This window comes from Budorcas taxicolor, chromosome 7 (genome assembly GCF_023091745.1).
Source record: "Budorcas taxicolor isolate Tak-1 chromosome 7, Takin1.1, whole genome shotgun sequence".
NCBI classification, from domain to species: Eukaryota; Metazoa; Chordata; class Mammalia; order Artiodactyla; family Bovidae; genus Budorcas; species Budorcas taxicolor.
In genome coordinates, this window is record NC_068916.1 from 41054823 (window position 1) to 41077843 (window position 23021).

Consider the following 23021-nt stretch of genomic DNA (forward strand, 5'->3'; position numbering starts at 1 on the left):
AGTTTTAGGTTTCTCTGGGATCAGGCAGATTTTTCGTGCACAATGCAGGAATCATTTGCCTATCATTAAGCACATTATGTCTGTGTTTACAGGTGTATTGGGAGTTGTAGGATAATAGCGTACTCTTTTATTTGCAGTAGCAGAACAGCAGAAGCAATTGTTGGTGCCTGTGGGCTTGTTTAACTCTGATGCTCATGCTTTATGAAGCTTTTCGATTTACTAGAATAAACTAATCATTCCAAGTACAAACTCTTTTCCTTGACATGCCACTTATTTCATATCTTGAAGACATAACTCCAGACTTGTAACTAACTTTATTTTATTATTTTTACTATGTCACAGCATTTATGGTAAAACTTTCACTGCATTAAAAATATAAGTGGATATTTTATTGGGGGTGGAGACACAGGCTGTTCAGTTCTCTTACTTCACAAGAGTTCTTCAATTATTTAAATTTTGCACAAAAGTTTCACTTATTCATAGAGCCCAAGAATGGAAGCTAGAATATTAAAAAGCAAAAAATTAGCAGTTTGCATTCCCACCAACAGTGTAAGAGGGTTCCTTTTTCTCCATACCCTCTCCAGCATTTATTGCTTGTAGACTTTTGGATTGTAGCCATCCTGACTGGTGTGAAATGGTACCTCATTGTAGTTTTGATTTGCATTTCTCTGATAATGAGTGATGTTGAACATCTTTTCATGTGTTTGTTAGCCATCTGTATGTTTTCTTTGGAGAAATGTCTGTTTAGTTATTTGGCCCATTTTTTGATTGGGTCATTTATTTTTCTGGAATTGAGCTTCAGGAGTTGCTTCTATATTTTTGAAATTAGTTCTTTGTCAGTTGCTTCATTTGCTATTATTTTCTCCCATTCTGAAGGCTGTCTTTTCACCTTGCTTATAGTTTCCTTTGTTGTGCAGAAGCTTTTAAGTTTAATTAGGTCCCTTTTGTTTATTTTTGCTTTTATTTCCAATAATCTGGGAGGTGGATCATAGAGGATCCTGCTGTGATTTATGTCAGAGAGTGTTTTGCCTATGTTTTCCTCTAGGAGTTTTATAGTTTCTGGTCTTACGTTTAGATCTTTAATCTATTTTGAGTTTATTTTTGTGTATATGAAGAACAGTGTGAAGATTCCTTAAAAAACTGGAAATAGAACTGCCTTAAGACCTAGCAATCCCATTGCTGGGCATACACACTGAGGAAACCAGAATTGAAAGAGACACATGTACCCCAATATTCATCGCAGCCCTGTTTATAATAGCCAGGACATGGAAGCAGCCTAGATGTCCATCAGCAGATGAATGGATAAGAAAGCTGTGGTACATATACACAATGGAGTATTACTCAGCCATTCAAAAGAATACATTTGAATCAGTTCTAATGAGGTGGATGAAACTGGAGCCTATTATACAGAGTGAAGTAAGCCAGAAAGAAAAACACCAATACAGTATACTAATGCATATATATGGAATTTAGAAAGATGGTAACGATAACCCTGTATGCGAGACAGCAAAAGAGATACAGATGTATAGAATAGTCTTTTGGACTCTGTGGGAGAGGGAGAGGGTGGGATGATTTGGGAGAATGGCATTGAAACATGTATAATATGATATATAAAATGAATTGTCAGTCCAGGTTTGATGCATGATACAGGATGCTTGGGGCTGGTGCACTGTGATGACCCAGAAGGATGGTATGCGGAGGGAGGTGGGAAGGGGGCTCAGGATGGGGAACACCTGTATATCCGTGGTGGATTCATGTTGATGTATGGCAAAACCAATACAATTTTGTAAAGTAATTAGCCTCCAATTAAAATAAATAAATTCATATAAAAAATAAATAAATTGAAATTAAATTAAAAAATAAAAATGAACAATGTAAAATAAAAAAGATTAAATCCTAGGAGTTGTCATCATAAGGAAAAATTTGTTTTCTATTTCTTTAATTTTGTACCTGTATGGATGATAGATGTTCACTAAACTTATTGTAATAATCATTTCATCGTTTATGTAAGTCAAATCATGCCAATAATATCAGTAAAATTGGAAGAAAAAAATAAAGGTTAAAAAAAAAGCAAAAAATTATGAATGGTATCAGTATAGTAAAACATTTAGTCATCAGTGAAAAATACAAAAATTATTGGATAGACTGAGTTGGCTTATTTTAGACACAGCACTTCAATTTCAGCCTATTATCTTGGAGAAATTCTAGGATAAAGAAAACTCCATGAGCTTTCTCACCCTCGTGCTACTTTGATGACTATGCTCCAGTGCAAAACTATTTTTATTATTTTCTACTTAGTGTTCTAGCTTCCCAAATAGCTTAAACACATCTTTTAAACTGAAACATGCCATAGCCTTCCCACATTTTTCTTGTTCTGATTTAAAGAGAGTATTTCAATCCTATAAATGTTTAAGTTAATAATTATCATTACTATATCATTATACAATAGATGTTAATGCTTCAAATATTTAATTATCATTTGGAAAATCATAAAATTTTCAAACACACTACATGGTGTGTTCTTTGTGTATCTTATTAAAGATTATAAAAATCCATAGCTGTTGTTGACATCCATTACCCATATGCTTGCCTTATTCTCTCCACATTGTAACAGCTTTTCATATGTCTTATCATTTTTGTTTGTTTTATATGGGCAAATATTTCATTATTATCTTCTAATAAGCTAAATTTCTCTTTGTCTAATATTGACTATAGAATGTCTTTTATAAGTTTTTTTTTAATTGAGTAAATATATTTTGTTTCCAAGATTTCTGGTTTTGTTTATTTTATATTCAATTATCTTTCTTTTGCCTTTCCTGATTTGTTTCATAATTTCTTGCTCTTTTAAAATAAAAGTTATACTTCTTTTCACTAAATTTAAAGTGGATATTTTAAGTGCTTGTGTAGCGAGACTGTACTTATTCAAAATGTATCAATAAATCCCAACTATAACAAGCTCCTGCTATATTAGTTCCTACTAATATATTAGTTTTTCTTAATGTTAAGCATAACAATATGGAGATTCTCTCTCTCTCCTTTTGTAACATGAAGACATATATACACACACACATCTGTCTAGCAGCTGGGTAACTTTCAGCAAGTAGCTATCTGGGATTCCAACTGAAAACTGCTTCTTGTGATTAATTATTGTAATTTTGTACCCCTTTCAGATATTGTGGATATAACAGGTCCAGAGTCAGAGGCATTTTGTCTCACCCTTTTTAGCAGCAATACTGAGCCTTTCTTGTCAAATTTCCAACCACGACTTTAATGGGAATAACAAAATTTCCCATTAAAAGGGTAAGCACAGACAAGCAAGCAGCTTGACTACTTTGGATTAGCCCTTTAAAGAGGCCAGAAATCCATGTCCTCTGGCTTCACATCAAAGGTCTTGTTCCAGTCCATCATTTCTTGCATGAACTCTTTATCTTTTTTATCCCTAGGAAACTACTACTCTCTCATAGTGACAGAGACTGTGATTAAACCCCACCCACTCTGCACCATGTCACCTGTTTCAGATCTTCAGATATATTCTGAACTTCCTGTCAGAGGAAAGTTTTGTTTTAATGTGTAAATATACATATATCTAATATACATATTATATGTTTTTGGTATATGTCAGAAGCAGTTTTTAACATCCTTATGCAAGTTTATCCAAATGTATTCACTTTTTTTTTTACCCTGTCACATCAGTAATATACCTTCTGTTATTTATTTATTTATCTGCTTGTTTTGGATTCCACCAGCATGGTATTAAATGTATCATTATTTTGATATGAATACATTAATATTTTATTGCTAGTTAAGTCCTGTCTAAAGATTAATTATGGAATAAATCATATCTTCATATATTTTTATACATTGGACTACCCATTGCTTTGAATGTTCTAATTAACTGCTGATTTCTGGTTTACTCTAATAGAAGCGTTATTGAGTGTTTTGCCCTTTTAGGTGACTCTCAGAACAGAATTCATGGGCCATTTGCTTATTAGAAGCATGTCAGGGTTTGCAAATGTATTGGGAGTGGAATGACAGTAACGTACTTGTTAATATGATGCAATAGAATAATGAAATGAGGTCTCCTTGATGGTTTTGTGCTATTTTTGACATTTCTAAAAGTAAAATTATTTTAATTCATATTATAAAATATATTGCATACACAAGGAAATATATTCTGTTAACATTTATACATTTGAAATTAAAGAAAGTTACCTGTGGTCACCACACATATAGGAAATGTACATCAGCAATGAATTCAAACTCCTGGTGGTTGCCTCCTATCTTTCTTAGAGAGCTACAACACCCTCAGTTTTGTTTTAGTCAATTCCTTTTCTTTACAATTTTATCATAAATATTTATGTCTTCAAATGTGTGTTTTCTTTTGAGTTTTATATTCAGAGAATCATACTGAAAGTGTTGTTGGTCTTTTTTTAACTCAAAGTTTGGCCTTGGAGATTTATTCATGCAAGTGCTGATGGTTGTAAAGCACTTAAAAAATAACTGATATGTAGCAATACATTTTTAAAACATAACTTTTTCTGTTTTTTTCCCTCCAGTTTTGTGCTATTGCGAGTAATGTTTCCATGAGTTCAATTTTGAGCTAGTCAGTTGTTCGATGTCTGATTCTGACTGTTGCTTCTTGGCCTGCATACAGGTTTCGCAGGAAACAGGTAAAGTGGTCTGGTACTCCCATCTCTTTAAGAATTTTCCACAGTTTGTTGTGATCCACACATTCAAAGGCTTCAGCATAGTCAGTGAAACAGAAGTAGATATGCTCTGGGACTCCCTTGCTTTCTCCATGATCCAAAGAATATTGGCAATTTGATCTTTAGTTCTGCTGCCTCTTCAAAACCAAGCTCGCCCACCTGGAAGTTCTCGGTTCACCTGCTACTGAAGACTAGCATGAAGTATTTTGAGCATAATCTTGCTAGCATGTGAAATGAGCTCAATTGTATGGTAGTTTGAATGTTCTTTGGCATCACCCTCCTTTGAAATTGGAATGAAAACTGACCTTTTCCAGTCCTGTGGCCACTGCTGAGTTTTCCAAATTGCAGACACGCAGATAAACACACACGCACACACATACACACACACACACTACATGTTTGATAATATTTGTTATCTTTGATGCTTTGAAATTTATTGAGATTCATTTCATGGTAAAATATATGATGCATTTAAAAATTGTTTCATATGTGCTTGTAAAGAAATTCTACTCTCTTTCTGGAGAGGGCTATATGTGAAGTGAAGTAAAATGAATTTAAAGCTGCTCAGTCATGTCCGACTCTTTGAGACTCTACGGGTGTCCATGGAATTCTCTAGTCCAGTATACTAGAGTGGGTAGCCTTTCCCTTCTCCAGGGGATCTTCCCAACCCAAGGATCAAACCCAGGTCTCCTGCATTGCAGGCAGATTCTTTAATAACTGAGCTATCCAAGGAGCCCAGAGAGGGCTATATATAAGTATATATACTGTTTTAGTTCAATGTTTCTATATTCAAGCTTATTCAATTATTTATATGTTTGATGTTTCTACAACTGGTATATTGCTGGCTCATTAATTTTGTTAGGTTTATGTGATTTGTTGATGATTTACCTCTTTTTATTTTTCCATTAGATAATGCCTTTTCTCTAGAGGTTCATTTTAAAGTTCATTTGTCATTATAAAAGGAACAGCAAGAAGGTGAGGGAACTCAAATCAGCATTATGTGCATTAATTAGCCAAAGTCTGAGGGAAGAAAAGTGGCAGACTAATCAGTTCTGTCAAATAGTCAGAAAAATTAAAAAAGAAAAACATTAAAACATTAAGATGATTAATCAATATACAGGTTTACTCTGTCATTGGGAGAAGGAAATGGCAATCCACTCTGGAATTCTTGCCTGGAGAATCCCATGGACAGAGGAACCTGGCGGGCTTCAGTCCATGAGGTCTCAAAGAAAGGGACCAAACTGAAACAACTTAGCACTCATGCACTCTCTGTCATTAGCAGTGAACTTCTACTTAGCCGTGTAATTGCTTCATAATGTCAGTTGGTGTTAGTATAAGTCATCACTGTTAGGAAAAATCATTAAAATTAATCTTCTAGAACAAAGAGACCAGTCTCAAATTTTATCACATCATAACTTATTTTTTTTTAACACTTAATAGATTCATGCAGTTTAAAAAGATGTATAGGTATGACACTTCATATTTGGAAGCAGCCTTTGGGGTTTCTTATATGAAAGCAAAAACAACAACAACAACAAAAAAATTTTATAAAAGAACTACTTGTTTTTGTGATATTGATAAACAGGACTGAAACAAATAATGGAAGCAATAAGATGAGAAATAAAGTTTCTCAAATGTCAACACATATTTGAAAAGAAACAGGAAAAAATGATAAAGATTTAGAAAAATAAATTTAATAACAAATTAATCACCAGAGGAGATCTTTAATGATATTATCTGATATTTGTAAATTCTATTTTAAATAAAGAAATATTCAAAGGTAATTTTTGTGAGTGAAGGAAATATAAATCACTGAAGATATATTCTTAAGAAGAAATTCAGTTACAAAAGGAAAAATATATATAGAAAAATACATGCTATTAACCATTAGTTAAACAGCTACCTTTAGTGGATTATTACTAGTACTTTACATTCCCTATATCAAAGCTAAATTATATAGGAGATATCTGCAGAACAAAACTTTAAAATTAGTAAGTGGTTAATTTTTATGAAGAAAAAATGTTTATTTGCTTTTTATTTAGTTTAAATATAGTTGATAAAATATACTACATTAGTTTCAGGTGTATTGCATAATTATTTTACACTTTCATAGGACTTCCCTGGTGGCTCAGATAGTAAAGTGTCTGCCTACAATGAGGGAGACCTGGGTTCAATCCCTGGGTTGGGAAGATCCCCTGGAGAAGGAAATGGCAACCCACTCCAGTACTATTGCCTGAAACATCCCGTGGATGGAGGAGCCTTGTAGGCTATAGTCTACGGGGTTGCAAAGAGTTGGACATGACTTAGTGACTTCACTTTTCACTTTCTTTTTTCTTATTATGACATAATCATCATAACCATATTAACCATCTGTACCCATACAAAGTTATTACAATATTATGATCATATTTCTTTTGCTATTATATCCCTATGATTTATTTATTTTATAAGTAGAGGTTCGTATCTCTTAATTTCCTTCAACTATTTTGCCCACCCTCAAACTACCCTCTCTTCTGGTAACTAGCCCTTTTGTTCTATGTATTAACAAGTCTGTTTTCATTTTGTTTCTTCTAGTCCACATGTAAGTGAGATCATGTGGCATTTTCTTTTTTTGTCTGACTTATTTCACTTAGCATAATACCCTCTAGCTCCATTCATGTTTTGGCAACTGGTAAATTTCATTTTTTATGGCTGAGTACTATTTCGCTATATATATGGCTTTCCTGGTGTCTCGAACAGTAAAGAATCTGCCTGCAATGCAGGAGATATGAGTTCTGTCTCTGGGTCAGGAAGATACCCTGGAGAAGACAATAGCTACTCACTCCAGTTTTCTTGCCTGGAAAATTTCATGGACAGAGGAGCTTGGAGGGCTATAGCCCATGGGATCTCAAAGTATTGGACATGACCGAATTATTAACACTTTCACTTTCACTTCACAGATATGTTTATATTTTCTTCACCCACTCATCTATTGATGGACACTTAGGTCACTTCCATACCTTGGCTATTATAAACAATACTCCAATAAACATAGAGGTACAAATACCTTTTCAAATTAGTGCTTTTTCCTTCTTTGGATAAATACCCAGAAGTAGAATTGTTGGATTGTACAGTAGTTCTATTTTTTTTTTAATGGAAAAACCTCCATACAATTGTCTATCATGCTTACATCATTTTACAATTCCACCAACAGTGCGCAAGTTTTCCTTTACTTGATATCCTCACCAACATTTGTTAGGTATTATGTGTTATCTTTTTGAAAATAGCCCTTCTGACCAGTATTGAAGGATATCTCATTGTGAGTTTAATTTGCATTTCCCTGATGATTATGGAGCTTTCCTGGTGGCTCAGATGGTAAAGAGTCTGCCTGCAATGTAGGAGACCCAGATTTGATGCCTGGGTTGGGAAGTTCCCCTGGAGAAGGGAATGGCTAACCACTCCAGTATTCTTGCTCAGAGAATTCCAAGGATAGAGGAGCCTGGAGGTCTACAGTTCATGGGGTTGCAGTCTGACATGACTGAATGATTAACAAACTAATGATTAGTGATGCTGAGCATCTTTTCATTTGTCTGTTGTCCATCTATATGGCTTTCCTGGAAAAATGTATTCAGGTTTTTTATCTATTTTTTCATTCAGATTGGTTTTTGAAATTGAGTTTTATGAACATGTTTTAACATTAATTTATATTTTAATATTAATGTATTTAATATTGATGCACATTTTAATTAATATTAATGTATATTTTAATATTAATCCCTTATCAGATATATAAGTTGCAAATATATCCTCCCATTTAATGAGTTTCCTTTTGCTTTGTTAGTGGTTTCTTGGTTTGCAAAGGATTTTTAGGTTCAGGCAAGTTCATTTTTTAACTCTCATTTTCATTGCCCTTGCCTGAGGAGACACTAAACCATCTGTCAAAGAATGTACTACCTATATTTTCTTCTGAGTTTTATATTTCAGGTCTTACATTTAAGTCTTTAATCTATTTTGAGGTGATTGCTGTATATGGTGTAAAAAAAGTTGTCCAATTTAATTCTTTTGTATGTAGCTGTCCAGTTTCCCATAATCAAGTGTTTCCAGTAAACACAATTGAAGAGACGGTCTTATCTCCACTGACTATTCTTACTCTCCTTCTCATTAATTGATTGAACAAATAAGTGTGGACAGATTTCTGGGCTCTGTGTTCTACTTCATCTATCCCATCTATTCATTTTTGTGTCAATATTACACAATTTTTGATTACAACTATGTTGCATAATTTAAAATCAGGGAGCATATACCTTTAATTTTATTCTTTCTCAAGATTTCTTTGGTTACTCAGCATCCTTTGTGTCTCAATACAAATTTTAAGATTATTTGTACCAGTTATGTGAAACTGTCATTAGTATTTATAGAGAGATTATAATAAATCTGTAGATTGCTTAGAGTAGTATGGATATTTTAACAATACTTATGCTTATAATCTGTGGCCTTGGTATATCTTTACATTTGCATCTTCTTCAAGTTATTTTAATCAATGTCTTTTCAATCTCAGAGAAGAGGTCTATCATCTCTTTGGTTAAATTTAGTATTTTATTATTTTGGATGAAATTGTAAAATGGGGAATTTTATTAATTTCTCTTTCTTAAAATTCTTGATTAGGGTGTAAAATTACAACAGATTTTTGTATACTGATTTTGTATCCTGCAACATTACTACATTTATTAGTTCTGATTTTTATTTTTTATTTTTTGGTGGAGATTTTAGGATTTTCTATATACAGTATTATGTCATCTGCAAGTAATAGCAGATTTCCTTTTCATTTCAGTTTGCTTGCATTTTATCTCTTTTTCTGTTCTGATTGTTGTGGCTAGGACTTCCAATACTTTGTTGAATAAAAGTGACTTGAATGTATCCTTCTCTTGTTTTTGTTCTTAGAGGAGATGCTTTCAGCTTTTCACTCTTGAGTATAATGTTGGCTGTAGGTCTGTCATACATAGAGTTTATTATGCTGAGGTATTTTTTTATACCCATGTTGCTAGAAATTTTTTAATCATAAATGGATGTTAAATTTAGTCACAAACTTTTTCTGTATCTATTAAGATGATCATATAATTTTATAATAAATTTTTATTGGAGTATAGTTGCTTTACAATATTGTGTTAGTTTCTACTGATCATATAATTTTTTTATTTTTCTAATTTTTAATGTGATGTGTCCCATTGATGGACTGATTTGCAGTTATTAAACTTTCTTTGCATCCTGGGATATGTTCCCCTTGAACATTGTGTATGATGCTTTTAATATATTGTTGAATTTTGGCTGCTAGTATTTTGTTGAGGATTTTTACATCTATGTTCATTAATGATATTGAACTTTAATCTTTTATTGTTTCTTTTGTTCTGTTATCAGGTTGATACTGGCCTTATAAAATAAGTTCAAAATTATTCCTTCTTCTCTATTTTTGGGAATAGTTTGAGAAAGATAGATGTTAAATATTTTTAAATGTTTAGTAAAACTTAACTGTGGAGTTGTCTGATCCTGGATTTTGTTTTGTTTTGTTTTTTTTACTACTGACTCAATTTCATTACTAATAATCAGCCTGTCCTTTTTTACTTTCTGATACAGTCTTAAGGATAGAAGATTTATAGGAATTCATCCATTTCATCTATGTTGTTCATTTCATTGATGTATAATTGCTCATAGTAATATTATATGATTTTTTGTATTTTTGTAATATTAGTTGCAACTTCTATTTATTTTACTAATTTGGGATCTTATAAATATACATATATATTTTTTATTGAAGTATCATTGACTTCCATTGTTTCAGGTGCACAGCAAGGTGATTCAATTATACAGATACACACATATTATTGTTGAAATTATTTTCCATCATAGTTTATTACAAGATATTGACCAAAGTTCATTATGCTGTACAGTAAACCTTTGTTGCATGTTGCATATCTATTTTTTAATTAAAAATTTAACATTCTATTCATAATAAGTGAAATAAGTAGAGTGAAAATATCATAATATTTTTAGTTAGGCAAAAATTCATGTTTTCTAAAATATGTACATTATATACGTTTATAATATGTATACAAAATGTATATCTACTACAATACATATATATTACACATATATTCAACTACACTTGATAAAGGCTTGAGAAAGAACATCAGTAAAAGAGAGAAGAGATGGAGAAATTGGAGAACATAAACTAAATGAAATGTGAGCCGTGAATATGAAGTAGAAAAAGTGAAACAAACTAGATAAAAGTAAAAGATTATCATATAGCCCAGTGGTTTTTAAACATGACTGTTCATTAGAAACTTGTCTGGAGCTCTGGAGAAAATAAAGAAATACCTGAGAATTTGTATTTTTCAAAAAATTTCAAGATAATTCTGATATGCATCTGAATTTTAAAAAGTGATTACAGGTTTTTCTATTAGATCCTAGTATTGCCAATAGAGAGTTCTATTATTTTTCTGTTGACCAATTATAATACAATGGTATTGAGTAATAGTTACCTAACACAATAGTAAAAGATGTTTAACAGTTTTCACAATCAATAGCAAGACAAAAAATAAAAGATAGTTACAATTACAAGCCATAATGGAAACATGATTAATTAACAATATAAAAATATACAATGTGGGGAGGGTCAAGCAGAGTGATGTGTTAAGTGGAAGTGCATACAAGTACCTGTCTGCATCTACCCAGTCAGTCTATGTCTTTCGGCTGTTGCATTTAATCCATTTACATTTAAGATAATTATCAATATATATAATCCTCTTACCATTTTCTTAATTATTTTGGGTTTATTTTCTGTAGGTCTTTTCCTTGTCTTGCATTTCCTGCCTAGAAACATTTCTTTAGCATTTGTTGTAAAGCCGGTTTGGTGGTGCTGAAGTCTCTTAACTTTTGCTTGCCTGGAAAGCTTTTGATTTCTCCATTAAATTTGAAGGACAGTCTTGTTGGGTACAGATTCTTGGTTGTAGTTTCTTCCTTTTCAACACTTTAAATATATCATGCCATTCCCTCCTGGTTTGTAGAGTTTTTGTTGAGAAAGTAGCTGATAACCCGATGGGAGTTCCTTTGTATGTTATTTGTCATTTTCCCCTTGCTTTTAATATTTTACCTCTGTCTTTAATTTTTGTCAGTTTGAGTACTATGTGTCTTGGTGTGTTCCTCCTTGGGTTTATCCTGTCTGGGACTCTCTGCGTTTCCTGGACTTGGTTGACTATTTCCTTTCCCACGTTCAGGAATTTTTCAGCTATTATCTCTTCAAATATTTTCTCAGGTCCTTTCTCTTTCTATTCTCCTTCTGGAACCCATATAATGTGAAGGTTGGTGAGTTTAATGTTGTCCTAGTGGTCTCTTAGGCCGTCTTCATTTCTTTTCATTCTTTTTTTCTATATTCTGTTCTGCAGCAGTGATTTCTACCATTCTGTCCTCTAGGTCATTTATCCATTCTTCTGCTTCAGTTGTTCTGGTATTGATTCCTTCTCGTGTATTATTCATCTCTGTTTGTTCTTCAGTTCTGCTACATCTTTGGTAAACATTTCTTGCATCTTTTCAGTCTTTGCTCTCATTCTTTTCCCAAGATCCTGAATTATATTCACTATCATTATTCTGATTTTTTTTTTTTTTCTGGTAGATTGCCTATCTCCACTTCATTTAGTTATGTTTTCTGGGATCTTATCCTGTCGCTTCATCTGGCACATACTGTCTGCTTTTTCATTGTGATTAACTTTCCATAATATAGTTTTTGTTTTAGCTGCTGTGAGACTGTGCTTCTTGCTTCTTCTGTCTACCCTCTGATGGATGAGACTAAGAGACTTGTGTAAGCTTCTTGATGGGAGGGACTGGCAATGGGGAAAACTGGATCTTGCTCTGGTGGGTAGGGCCTTGCTCAGTAAATCTTTAATCCAATGATCTGCTGATGGGTGGGGTTTCACTCCCTTTCTGGAAGTTGTTTTGCCTGAGGTGACTCAGCCCTGGGTTCTGGGGCTTGATGGTAGGGTTAATGGTGAACTCCAACAGGGTTCACATAAGGGGGACCTTCCAGTGCCCCCGTCTGTATGGTGAGACCCTGATGACCCATGTCTCCATAGGAGGCCTTCCAACACTAGCAGATAGATTCATCTCAGTCTCCTGTGGGGTCACTGCTCCTCTCCTCTGCATCTTGATGTGCACAAAATTTTGTTTGTGCCCTCCAAGACCAGAGTCTCTGTTTTACCCACTCCTCTAGAAGGCCTATTATCAAATCCCATTGGCCCTCAAGGCAAGATTCTCTGGGGCCCCAGTCCCTTTGTTGGATCCCGAGGCTGGAAAGTCTGACATGGGGTTCAGAACCTTCACAATAGTGTGAGAACTTCTTTGGTATTATTGTTCTCCAGTCTATGGGTTACCCACCCAGTGGGTATGGGATTTGGTTTTATCGTGATTGAGCCCCTCCTACTGTCTTGCTGTGGCTTCTTCTTTGTCTTTGGACATGGGATATCTTATTTTAATTGGTTGTATAATCCATGAGTGGCCCCTATGTGGGCTGTATGGGTCCTTCTGTTTTGATGTGGTCAACTATTATGGGTGCACTGGTAGGCAGGACAGGGCACTGGACTGGTTGGCCGCTAGGTTCTGATTTTTGTGGTGACTGCCATCCCACTGATTTGTGGGGTCAGGTCTCTAAGTGACTAACTACAGGGCCTGGAGTGCCCGTAGCTGAAGTTTGTTCACTTATGGGTGGGTAATTTTCACACACTAATAGGCTAGAGAGGGGACTCCGAAATGATGCTTGCCAGTGACAGTGTCCGTGTCCCTGATGCAGAACCTCTTCCCCAAAATGTCTATTGCTGGCATCTCCAGCTCCAGGGTGAATTTCAGTTGCCACCTGCCCCTCTGAGGTGCTCTTTAAGATCAGCTCTTTTCAAACTGCTGTCTCTGTGCGACTGCATGTAAATGTCTTCACATGTCTTTTAAGATTAGAGTCTCAGTTTTGTAAGGTCCCCCAGCTCCCCTGCATGCAAGCCAGATGTTCTGGGGACTCTTCTTCTAGGTATATAACACCTAGGCTGGTGAACCTGATGGCGGGAGAGACCCCTCACCTTGGAGAAAAGCTCTGAAATTTTGAGCATCCTTGTGTTTGTGGATCACCTACCAAAGGGTGTGGCTTTTGTGACTACCATGTCTTCACTCCTCCTACCACCCTTTTGTGCTTCCTTCCTTGTATCTTTAGCTGTAAAAATTATCTTTAGCTAGCCTTCAGGTTCTCATAGATACTTGCTCTGTAAACAGTTTTAATTTTGCGGTGCCTGTAGACAGAGGTGTGTTCAGGGTCTTCATACTCCATACTTCATACTATCTTGGCCAGACATCAAGAAAAATACATTTAAAGTAAAATAGAAATTTTGAAAATATAGTATGAAATACAAAAGTTTGCTTTTTTAGCACATAAAAATAAACAAATTTCATGGGGAAAAGGTCTGATACAGATAGTAGACATGTTTATTTTTCTTGCTACACTTGCAAACCTTTCTGACAATTTTCGAGAACAGTACAAATTGCCTAGTTTCTATAATTAATGTATATAACATATTTTGTTTTATACTGCCTTCACCTGGTTGTTGTTTAGTCACCTGGTCATGTCCTACTCTTTGTGATCCCATGGACTGCACCATTCCAGGCATCCCTGTCCCTCACTATCTCCCAAAGTTTGTCCAAGATCATGTCAATTGGATTGGTGATGCCATCCAGCCATCTCATCCTCTGATGCCCTCTTCTTCTGCCCTCAATTTTTCCCAGCATCAGGGTCTTTTCCAATGAGTCAGCTGTTCACATCAGATGACCAAAATACCAGAGTTTCAGCTTCAACCTCAGTCCTTCAAACCAGTATTCAGGGTTGATTTCTCTTAAGATTGACTGGTTTGATCTCCTTGCTGCCCAAGGGACTTTCAGGAGTCTTCTCCAGCACCACAGTTCGAAGGCTTTCTTTACAGTCCAGCTCTGACAACCAAGGCTATGGGAAAACCATAGCCTTGACTATACAGACCTTTGTCAGCAGAGTTGTGTCTCTGCTTTTCAACACACTGTCTAGGTTTGTCATAGATTTCCTGCCAAGAAGTGATCATCATCTGATTTCATGAGTGTAGTCACCATCCACACAGATTTTAGAGTCCAAGAAGAGATCTGTCACTGTTTCCACATTTTCCCCTTCTATTTGACATGAAGTAATGGGGCCAGATGCCATGATCTTAGTATTTTTAATATTTAGTTTTAAGCAGCTCTTTCACTCTTCTCCTTCACCCTCATAAAGAGGCTCTTTAGTTCCTTTTTGCTTTCTGCTATTAAAGTAGTATCATCCACATATCTGAAGTTGTTAATGTCTCTCTCACCTATCTTGATTACAGCTTGTAACTCTTCCAGCCTGGCATTTCTCATGATGTGCTCAGCATGTAGGTTCAACAAACAGATAACAGCTGTGGTACTCTTTCCTCAATTTTGAACCAACCAATTGTTCCATACAGGGTTCTAACTGTTGCATGCAGGTTTCTCAGGAGACATGTAAAATGCTCAGATATTCCTATCTGTTTGAGAGCTTTGCACAGTTTGTTATGATCCACACAGTCAAAGCCTTTAGCATAGTCAATGAAACAGAGGTAGAAGCTTTTCTGGAATTCCCTTGCTTTCTCTATGATACAGCAAATGTTGGCAATTTGTTCCTCTGCCTTTTCAAAACCCAGCTTGGACAGCTGGAAGTTCTTGGTTCACAAAATGCTGAAGTCTAGGGTGCAAGATTTTAAGCATGCCCTTACTAGCATGGGAGACAATATACAGCCTTGACATACTCCTTTTTCTATTTGGAACCAGTCTCTTGTTCCATGTCCAGTTCTAACTGTTGCTTCTGACCTGCATATAGGTTTCTCAAGAGGCAGGTCAGGTGGTCTGGTATTCCCATCTCTTTCAGAATTTTTCAGTTTCTTGTGATCCACGCAGTCAAAGGCTTTGGCATAGTCAATAAAGCAGAAATAGATGTTTTTTTCTGGAACTCTCTTGCTTTTTCCATGACCCAGCAGATGTTGGCAATTTGATCTCTGGTTCCTCTGCCTTTTCTAAATCCAGCTTGAACATCTGGAAGTTCATGGTTCACATATTGCTGAAGCCTGGCTTGGAGAATTTTGAGCATTACTATACTTTGTGTGGGAGAAGGCAATGGCACTCCATTCCAGTACTCTTGCCTGGAAAATCCCATGGATGGAGGAGCCTGGTATGCTGCAGTCCATGGGGTCGCTAATAGTCGGGCACGACTGAGCGACTTCACTTTCACTTTTCACTTTCATGCATTGGAGGAAATGGCAACCCACTCCAGTGTTCTTCCCTGGAGAATCCCAGGGACGGGGGAGACTGGTGGGCTGCCGTCTATGGAGTCACACAGAGTCGGACATGACTGAAGTGTCTTAGCAGTAGCATACTTTGTGTGAGATGAGTGCAATTGGGTAGTAGTTTGAGCATTCTTTGGCATTGCCTTTCTTTGGGATTGGGATGAACATTGGAATGACCTTTTCCAGTCCTGTGGCCACTGCTGTTTTCCAAATTTGCTGACATATTGAGTGCAGCACTTTCACAACATCATCTTTCAGGATTTGAAACAGCTCAACTGGAATTCCATCACCTCCACTAGCTTTGTTCATAGTAATGCTTTCTAAGGCCCACTTGACTTCACATTCCATGATGTCTGGCTCTAGGTGAGTGATCACACCATCGTGATTATCTGGGTCTTGAAGATCTTTTTTGTACAGTTCTTCTGTGTATTCTTGCCACCTTTTCTTAATATCTTCTCCTTCTGTAAGGTCCATACCATTTCTGTCCTTTGTCAAGCCCATCTTTACATGAAATGTTCCCTTGGTATCTCTAATTTTCTCGAAGAGATCTCTAGTCTTTCCCATTCTGTTGTTTGCTTCTATTTCTTTGCATTGATCGCTGAGGAAGGCTTTCTTATCTCTTCTTGCTATTCTTTGGAACTCTGCATTCAGATGCTTATATCTTTCCTTTTCTCCTTTGCTTTTTCCTTCTCTTCTTTTCACAGCTATTTGTACTATTGAAAAGGAGTACGTCAAGGCTGGATATTGTCACCCTGTTTATTTAACTTCTATGCAGAGTACATCATGAGACACGCTGGGCTGGAAGAAGCACAAGCTGGAATCAAGATTGCTGGGAGAAATATCAATAACCTCAGATATGCAGATGGCACCACCCTTATGGCAGAAAGAGAAGAGGAACTAAAAAGCTTCCTGGTGAATGTGAAAGTGGAGAGTGAAAAAGTTGGCTTAAAGCTCAACATTCAGAAAACTAAGATCATGGCACCTGGTCTGATCACTTCATGGGAACTAGATGGGGAAACAGTGGAAACAGTGTCAGACTATTTTTGGGGGGGTTCCAAAATCACTGCAGATGGTGACTGAAGCCATGAAATTAAAAAACGCTCACTCCTTGGAAGAAAAATTATGACCAACCTAGATAGTATATTCAAAAGCAGAGACATTACTTTGCCAACAAAGGTCCGTCTAGTCAAGGCTATGATTTTTCCAGTAGTCATGCATGGATGTGAGAGTTGGACTGTGAAGAAGACTGAGCGCTGAAGAATTGATGCTTTTGAAGTGTGGTGTTGGAGAAGACTCTTGAGAGTCCCTTGGACTGCAAGGAGATCCAACCAGTCCATTCTGGAGATCAGCCCTGGGATTTCTTTGGAAGGAATGATGCTAAGGCTGAAACTTCAGTACTTTGGCCAACTCATGAAAAGAGTTGATTTATTGGAAAAGACTCTGATGCTGGGAGGGATTGGGGGCAGGAGGAGAAGGGGACGACAGAGGATGAGATGTCTGGATGGCATCACTGACTCGATTCACGTGAGTCTAAGTGAACTCCAGGAGTTGGTGATGGACAGGGAGGCCTGGTGTGCTGCGATTCATGGGGTCGCAAAGAGTCGGACACGACTGAGTGACTGAACTGAACTGAACTGTCTATGTTGGTCATAACTTTTCTTCCAAGGAGGAAGAGTCTTTTAATTTCATGGCTGCAGTCATCATCTGTTGTGATTTTGGAGCCCCCCCCCACCCAATAATAAAGTCTGTCACTGTTTCCATTGTTTCCCCATCTATTCACCATGAAGTGATGGGACTGGATGCCATGATCTTAGTTTCCTGCATGTTGTTTTAAGCCAACTTTTTCACTCTCCTCTTTCACTATTATTAACAGGCTGTTTAGTTCTTCTTTGCTTTCTGTCATAAGGGTGGTGTTATCAGAACATCTTAGGTTATTGATATTTCTCCCAGCAATCTTGATTCCAGTTCGTGCTGCATCCAGTCTGGTATTTCACATGATGTACTCTGCATAGAAGTTAAATAAACAGGGTGACAATATACAGCCTTGATGTACTCCTTTCCCGATTTGGAACCAGTCTGTTGTTCCATGTCCAATTCTAACTGTTGCTTCTTGTGCATGCAGATTTCTCAGGAGGCAGGTAAGGTGGTCTGGTATTCCCATCTCTTGAAGAACTTTCCACAGTTTGTTGTAATCCACACAGTCAAAGGCTTTGGCATAGTCAATAAAGTAGAAGTAGAATTTTTTATGGAACTCTCTTGCTTTTTCGATGATCCAACGGATGTTGACAAGATGATCTCTGGTTCCTCTGCCTTTTCTAATCCAGCTTGAACATCTGGAAGTTCATGGTTCATGTTTGTTGAAGCCTTGCTTTGAGAATTTTGAGCGTTACTTTGCTAGCATGTGAGATGAATGCAATTGTGTGGTAGTTTGGGCATTCTATGGCATATCCATTCTTTAGGATTAGAATGAAAACTGCCCTTTTCCAGTATAAGCTTTAGCATGTACATAGAAACATATAAGTTACATATCAGTTCAGTTCAGTCCTTCAGTTGTGTCTGACTCTGCGTGACCCCATGGACTGCAGCATAACAGGCTTCTGTGTCCATCAGCAATTACTGGAGCTTGCTCGAACTCATGTCCGTCGAGTTGTTGATGCCATCCAACCGTCTCATCCTCTGTCATCCCCGTCTCCTCCTGCCTTCAATCTTCCCAAGCATCTAGGAAAGGATTTCCCACTCTAAATATTATTAAGAATATTTGTGGTTCATTAGAATATATCAAAATATAGACTGGAATTTGATTTCAATCTTCATAGATGACTTTGAAGGGTTCAAAATTTCTGTGGAGGAAGTAACTGCAGATGTCGTCAAAATAAGAATAAAACTAGAAATAAGAGTGGAGCCCAAAATGTGACTGAATTGCTGTGATATTATGCTAAAATTTAAACAAATGAAGAATTGTTTATTGTGGATGAGCAAAGACAGTGGTTTCTTGAGATGGACTCTACTCCTGGTGAAGATGCTGTAAAGAACTATTGAAATGACAACAAAGTGCATACATATTACATAAGCTTAGCTAACATAGTAGTGGTAGGCTCTGAGACAATCAACCCCAATTGAAAGAAATTGTATTGTGAGCAAAATGTTATTAAAGAACATTGCATGCTACAGAAAAATCAATAATGATACGAAGAGTCAAGTGATTCAGCAAACTTTATTTTTATTTTAAGAAACTGCCGCCACCACTCCAAACTTCAGCAACTACCATCCTTATCACTCAGTAGCCATTAACAACATCAAGGCAAGGTCATCCACCACCAAAAAAAGATTATGATTTGCTGGAGGTTCAAAGATGGTTAACATTTTTTAGCAACAAAATGTTTCACATAAGGGAGGTACATTTTTTCTTTTAGACCACACTAATGTACATATAATAGACTCTACTATAGTATAAATGTAACTTTTATTTGCTCTGTGAAATTAAAAAAAAAAGTTTTACTTTCTTCATGTGATATTTGTTTCATTGTAGTGGTCTGAAACCAAACACATTACCTGTGAGGTATGCCAGTATTGTCTACAGGCATAGCACTCTGAATGTGCCTGATCTTGTCTGATCCCAGAAACTAAGCAAGTTTGGGCTTGTTTAATACTTGGATGGGAGACCGCCTGGGAATACCGCGTGCTATAGGCTTTTTCATTCTATCGTTGAACTTTCCTGATGTGTCAGATAGTAAAGAGTCCACCCGCAAAGCAGGAGACCAGGGTTCAATTGCTGGGTGAGGCAGATCCCCTGGCGAAAGAAACGGCAACCCACTCCTATATTCTTGCTTGGAGAATTCCATGGACAAAGGAGCCTGCAGGCTACAGTCCATGGAGTCGCAAGCATCAGACCAGTACTGAGGAATTAATTACAGGATCATCAGCTAAAGTTAGATTTCAGACAGACTGGTAAAGCAACTCTCAATTTCCATGATACATCATCAGTTAGTACAAACAGGAAGAGATATAAGCCTATATTTCTGACAAGAAAGTGTTATCTACTTTATTATCCCGCATGAAAGGGAAAACTTCTCTCCACCCAGTAAGGGACCAGCCAATCAGAGACTACAGCAGCCCAACCAATGAGAAGCGTCCATAATTTGACCTCCTAAGCTTCCTCCAATGGGCTAATTGGTTATTACAGAATTTCCAGTTTCCCTTTTTCTCTATTTGTTGTGGTAAGTTGCTTCAGTCATGTCTAACTCTTTGGGATCCTATGAACTGTAGCCCACCAGGCTCCTCTGTCCATGGGATTCTCCAGGCAAGAATATTGGAGTGGGTTGCCATTTCTTTCTCCAGGGGATCTGCCCAACCTAGGGATTGATCTCATGTCTCTTATGTCTCCTGCATTGGCAGGTTGGTTCTTTACCACTAGCATGGCCTAAAAGCAAGTTTTCTTTCATTGTTCTCTGGATTTGCCTATGGTCCACCATTGTTCGTATACTGTGAATTGCAATTCCTCCAACTCTTCTTGAGTAGACTTGCTTTTGCTGGTAAAATAACTGCTATGATATTGTTAAGTTTGACATTTAGAAAGAAGTTGACATATATGTATATATATATAAATAAGTATTCTTATATTTATTTAACTTAATAAATAAATATATGTTTATTTACTATATTAATATAAACAAATATTCATATATATATATATATATATATATATATATATATATATATATATATATTTAGACATGTGGTATACGTCTATATGGGCTTCCCAGGTGGCACTAATGGTGAAAAACCTTCCTGCTAATGTAGGAGACATAAAAGTGCAGGTTCAGTCCCTGGGTTGGAAAGATCCCCAGGGGTGGACATGGAAACCTACTCCAATATTCTTGCCTGGAGAGTCCCATGGACAGAAGAGGTTGGTGGGCCACAGTACATAGGGTTGCAAAGACACGGACACAATTAAAGTGAGTAACACACACACTTATGTGTATGTATATGTATATATATATAGTGAAAGATATGGATATCTGTTTGTGTGAGGCTATATCTATGTTGTTGTCGTTGTTCAGTCACTAAGTTATGATCGATTCTTTGTGACTCCATTTACCTAGGCGTGTCAGGCTTCCCTGGCCTTCACTATCTCTGGGAGTTTGCTCAAACTCATGTCCATTACATCACAAATATTGTTAAAGTGAAAAGCATGGAGTTGTGGAGGCAATGAGAATTCTAGGAACAAGGTAGGATTAAGAGAAACATTATGATTACACTGTAATTAGTTTGGAACGTTTTCATGAAAGAGAATGTTTCAGGAACCTATAGAATTATCAATCAGTACAGTTTAATTATAACAGAATAAGTGTTTTTGTTTGTTTGTTTTTTTAATTTGGCTGCACTGGGTCTTAGCTGAGGCACACAAGATCTTTGTTGTTACATGCAGGCTCTTAGTTGTAGCATGAGGGATCCAGTTCCCTGACCAGAGATCAAACCTGGGCCTCCTGCATTGGAAATATGGAGTCTTAATGACTAGACCACCAAACAAACCCAAGAATAAGTGTAGTTTAGAAATGAAGATCTAAGGGTGTGACTTACTATGACATGAGACATTCTTGTGCTAAGAGGGAATGGAAAAGTTGGGGATTGAGGTAAATATGAAAGGTAAGTAAAATCTAAGTTGTAGAAAATGATTCTAGAGAGCTGACATTCTCCTTTGAAACTACTAATGTTTCAGGAATGCAAATACTTTCCTAATCCCTGCCTGCATGTCCTTATTTCGGAAACTGTACACAATTGGGTTTAATGTAGGGGTCACAAGAGTATAGAGTGCAGCTACCATTTTGTCCCTATCAAATGTGTAGCTGGAAGCTGGGCGTATATAGGTGTAGATTACAGGAGAATAATAAAGAGACACCACTATGAGATGAGATGAGCATGTTGAGAAGGCCTTTCTCTTCCCTTCTGTAGTGAGGATGCGAAGAATGGCAGCAATGATAAAACAGTAGGAGATGCAGGTGAGGGTGAAGTCACCTATAGCCAGAGTAATATCAGCAACATACACCATCACTTCGTTGATTCTCACTGGGCTGCAGGACAAAGCTAGCAGCGGGGGTATCTCACAGAAGAAGTGGTCAATGGTGTTTGATCCACAGAAGGTCAGCCTTAGGATGAGACCTGTGTGTACCCAGGAGTTGGTTACTGCAGTAGCCATGACAACGCTGAGCAAGGCCACACACATATAGTGGTTCATAATAGCACTGTAGCGTAGAGGGAAACAGATGGCCACGTAGCGGTCATAGGCCATAGTGGTGAAGAGAACCATCTCAGCACCCAGGGACCATGTGAAGAAGAAGAGTTGGGACATGCAGCCTCCATATGAGATGGTCTTTCTTGATGTTAGCATGGTCGCAAGTATTTTTGGTATTATGCTTGTTGTGCAGATGATGTCCACGATAGCCAGGGCCAGAAGGAGAACATACATGGGGGTATGCAAGCTAGTGTTATAGACTATGGCAATGACAATAAGCATATTGCCAAGGAAAGCCAGAAGTAGATGAAGAGAAAGATAATGAAGAGAACTCCCTGGAGTTCAGGTTTTTGAGTGAGGCCTAGGATCATGAATTCAGTTGCAATGCTGTTATTCATCTTGCTTTTGTGATTAAATGGTAGACAGTGCAGAATAAACAACTGAGAATTAAAGGCGTCTGGGTGCTGCTATTAGAAGACTGTGCGTGTATGTGTGAATTTAGTGATTTGATTACAATATCTACTATTCTCCTGATGAATGCCATTTTCTGATATATGTTCTTCCATGACTCCATTAAAGGGAATCCTGTAATTGAAAAGAAAAAGATTTTTAAAAAGTTTTTAAATTTCAAAATTGTCATGTTAGTTGAAATTTGTCTTTGCATAACTTACATTCATATATACGCATATAAACACAATGGAAAAATGACATAGTTAC

The 23021-nt window shown here is 36.7% G+C and overlaps 1 protein-coding gene across 1 annotated transcript; it reads right to left on the reverse strand.

The window, feature by feature from the left end:
• Window positions 1-21779: 21779 nt before the first annotated feature.
• LOC128051767 (olfactory receptor 13G1) lies at window positions 21780-22702 on the reverse strand. The gene is given in 2 exon segments (XM_052644407.1): window positions 21780-22603; window positions 22606-22702. Coding segments are annotated over 2 exon segments (921 nt in total).
• Between the last annotated feature and the right edge of the window lie 319 nt (window positions 22703-23021).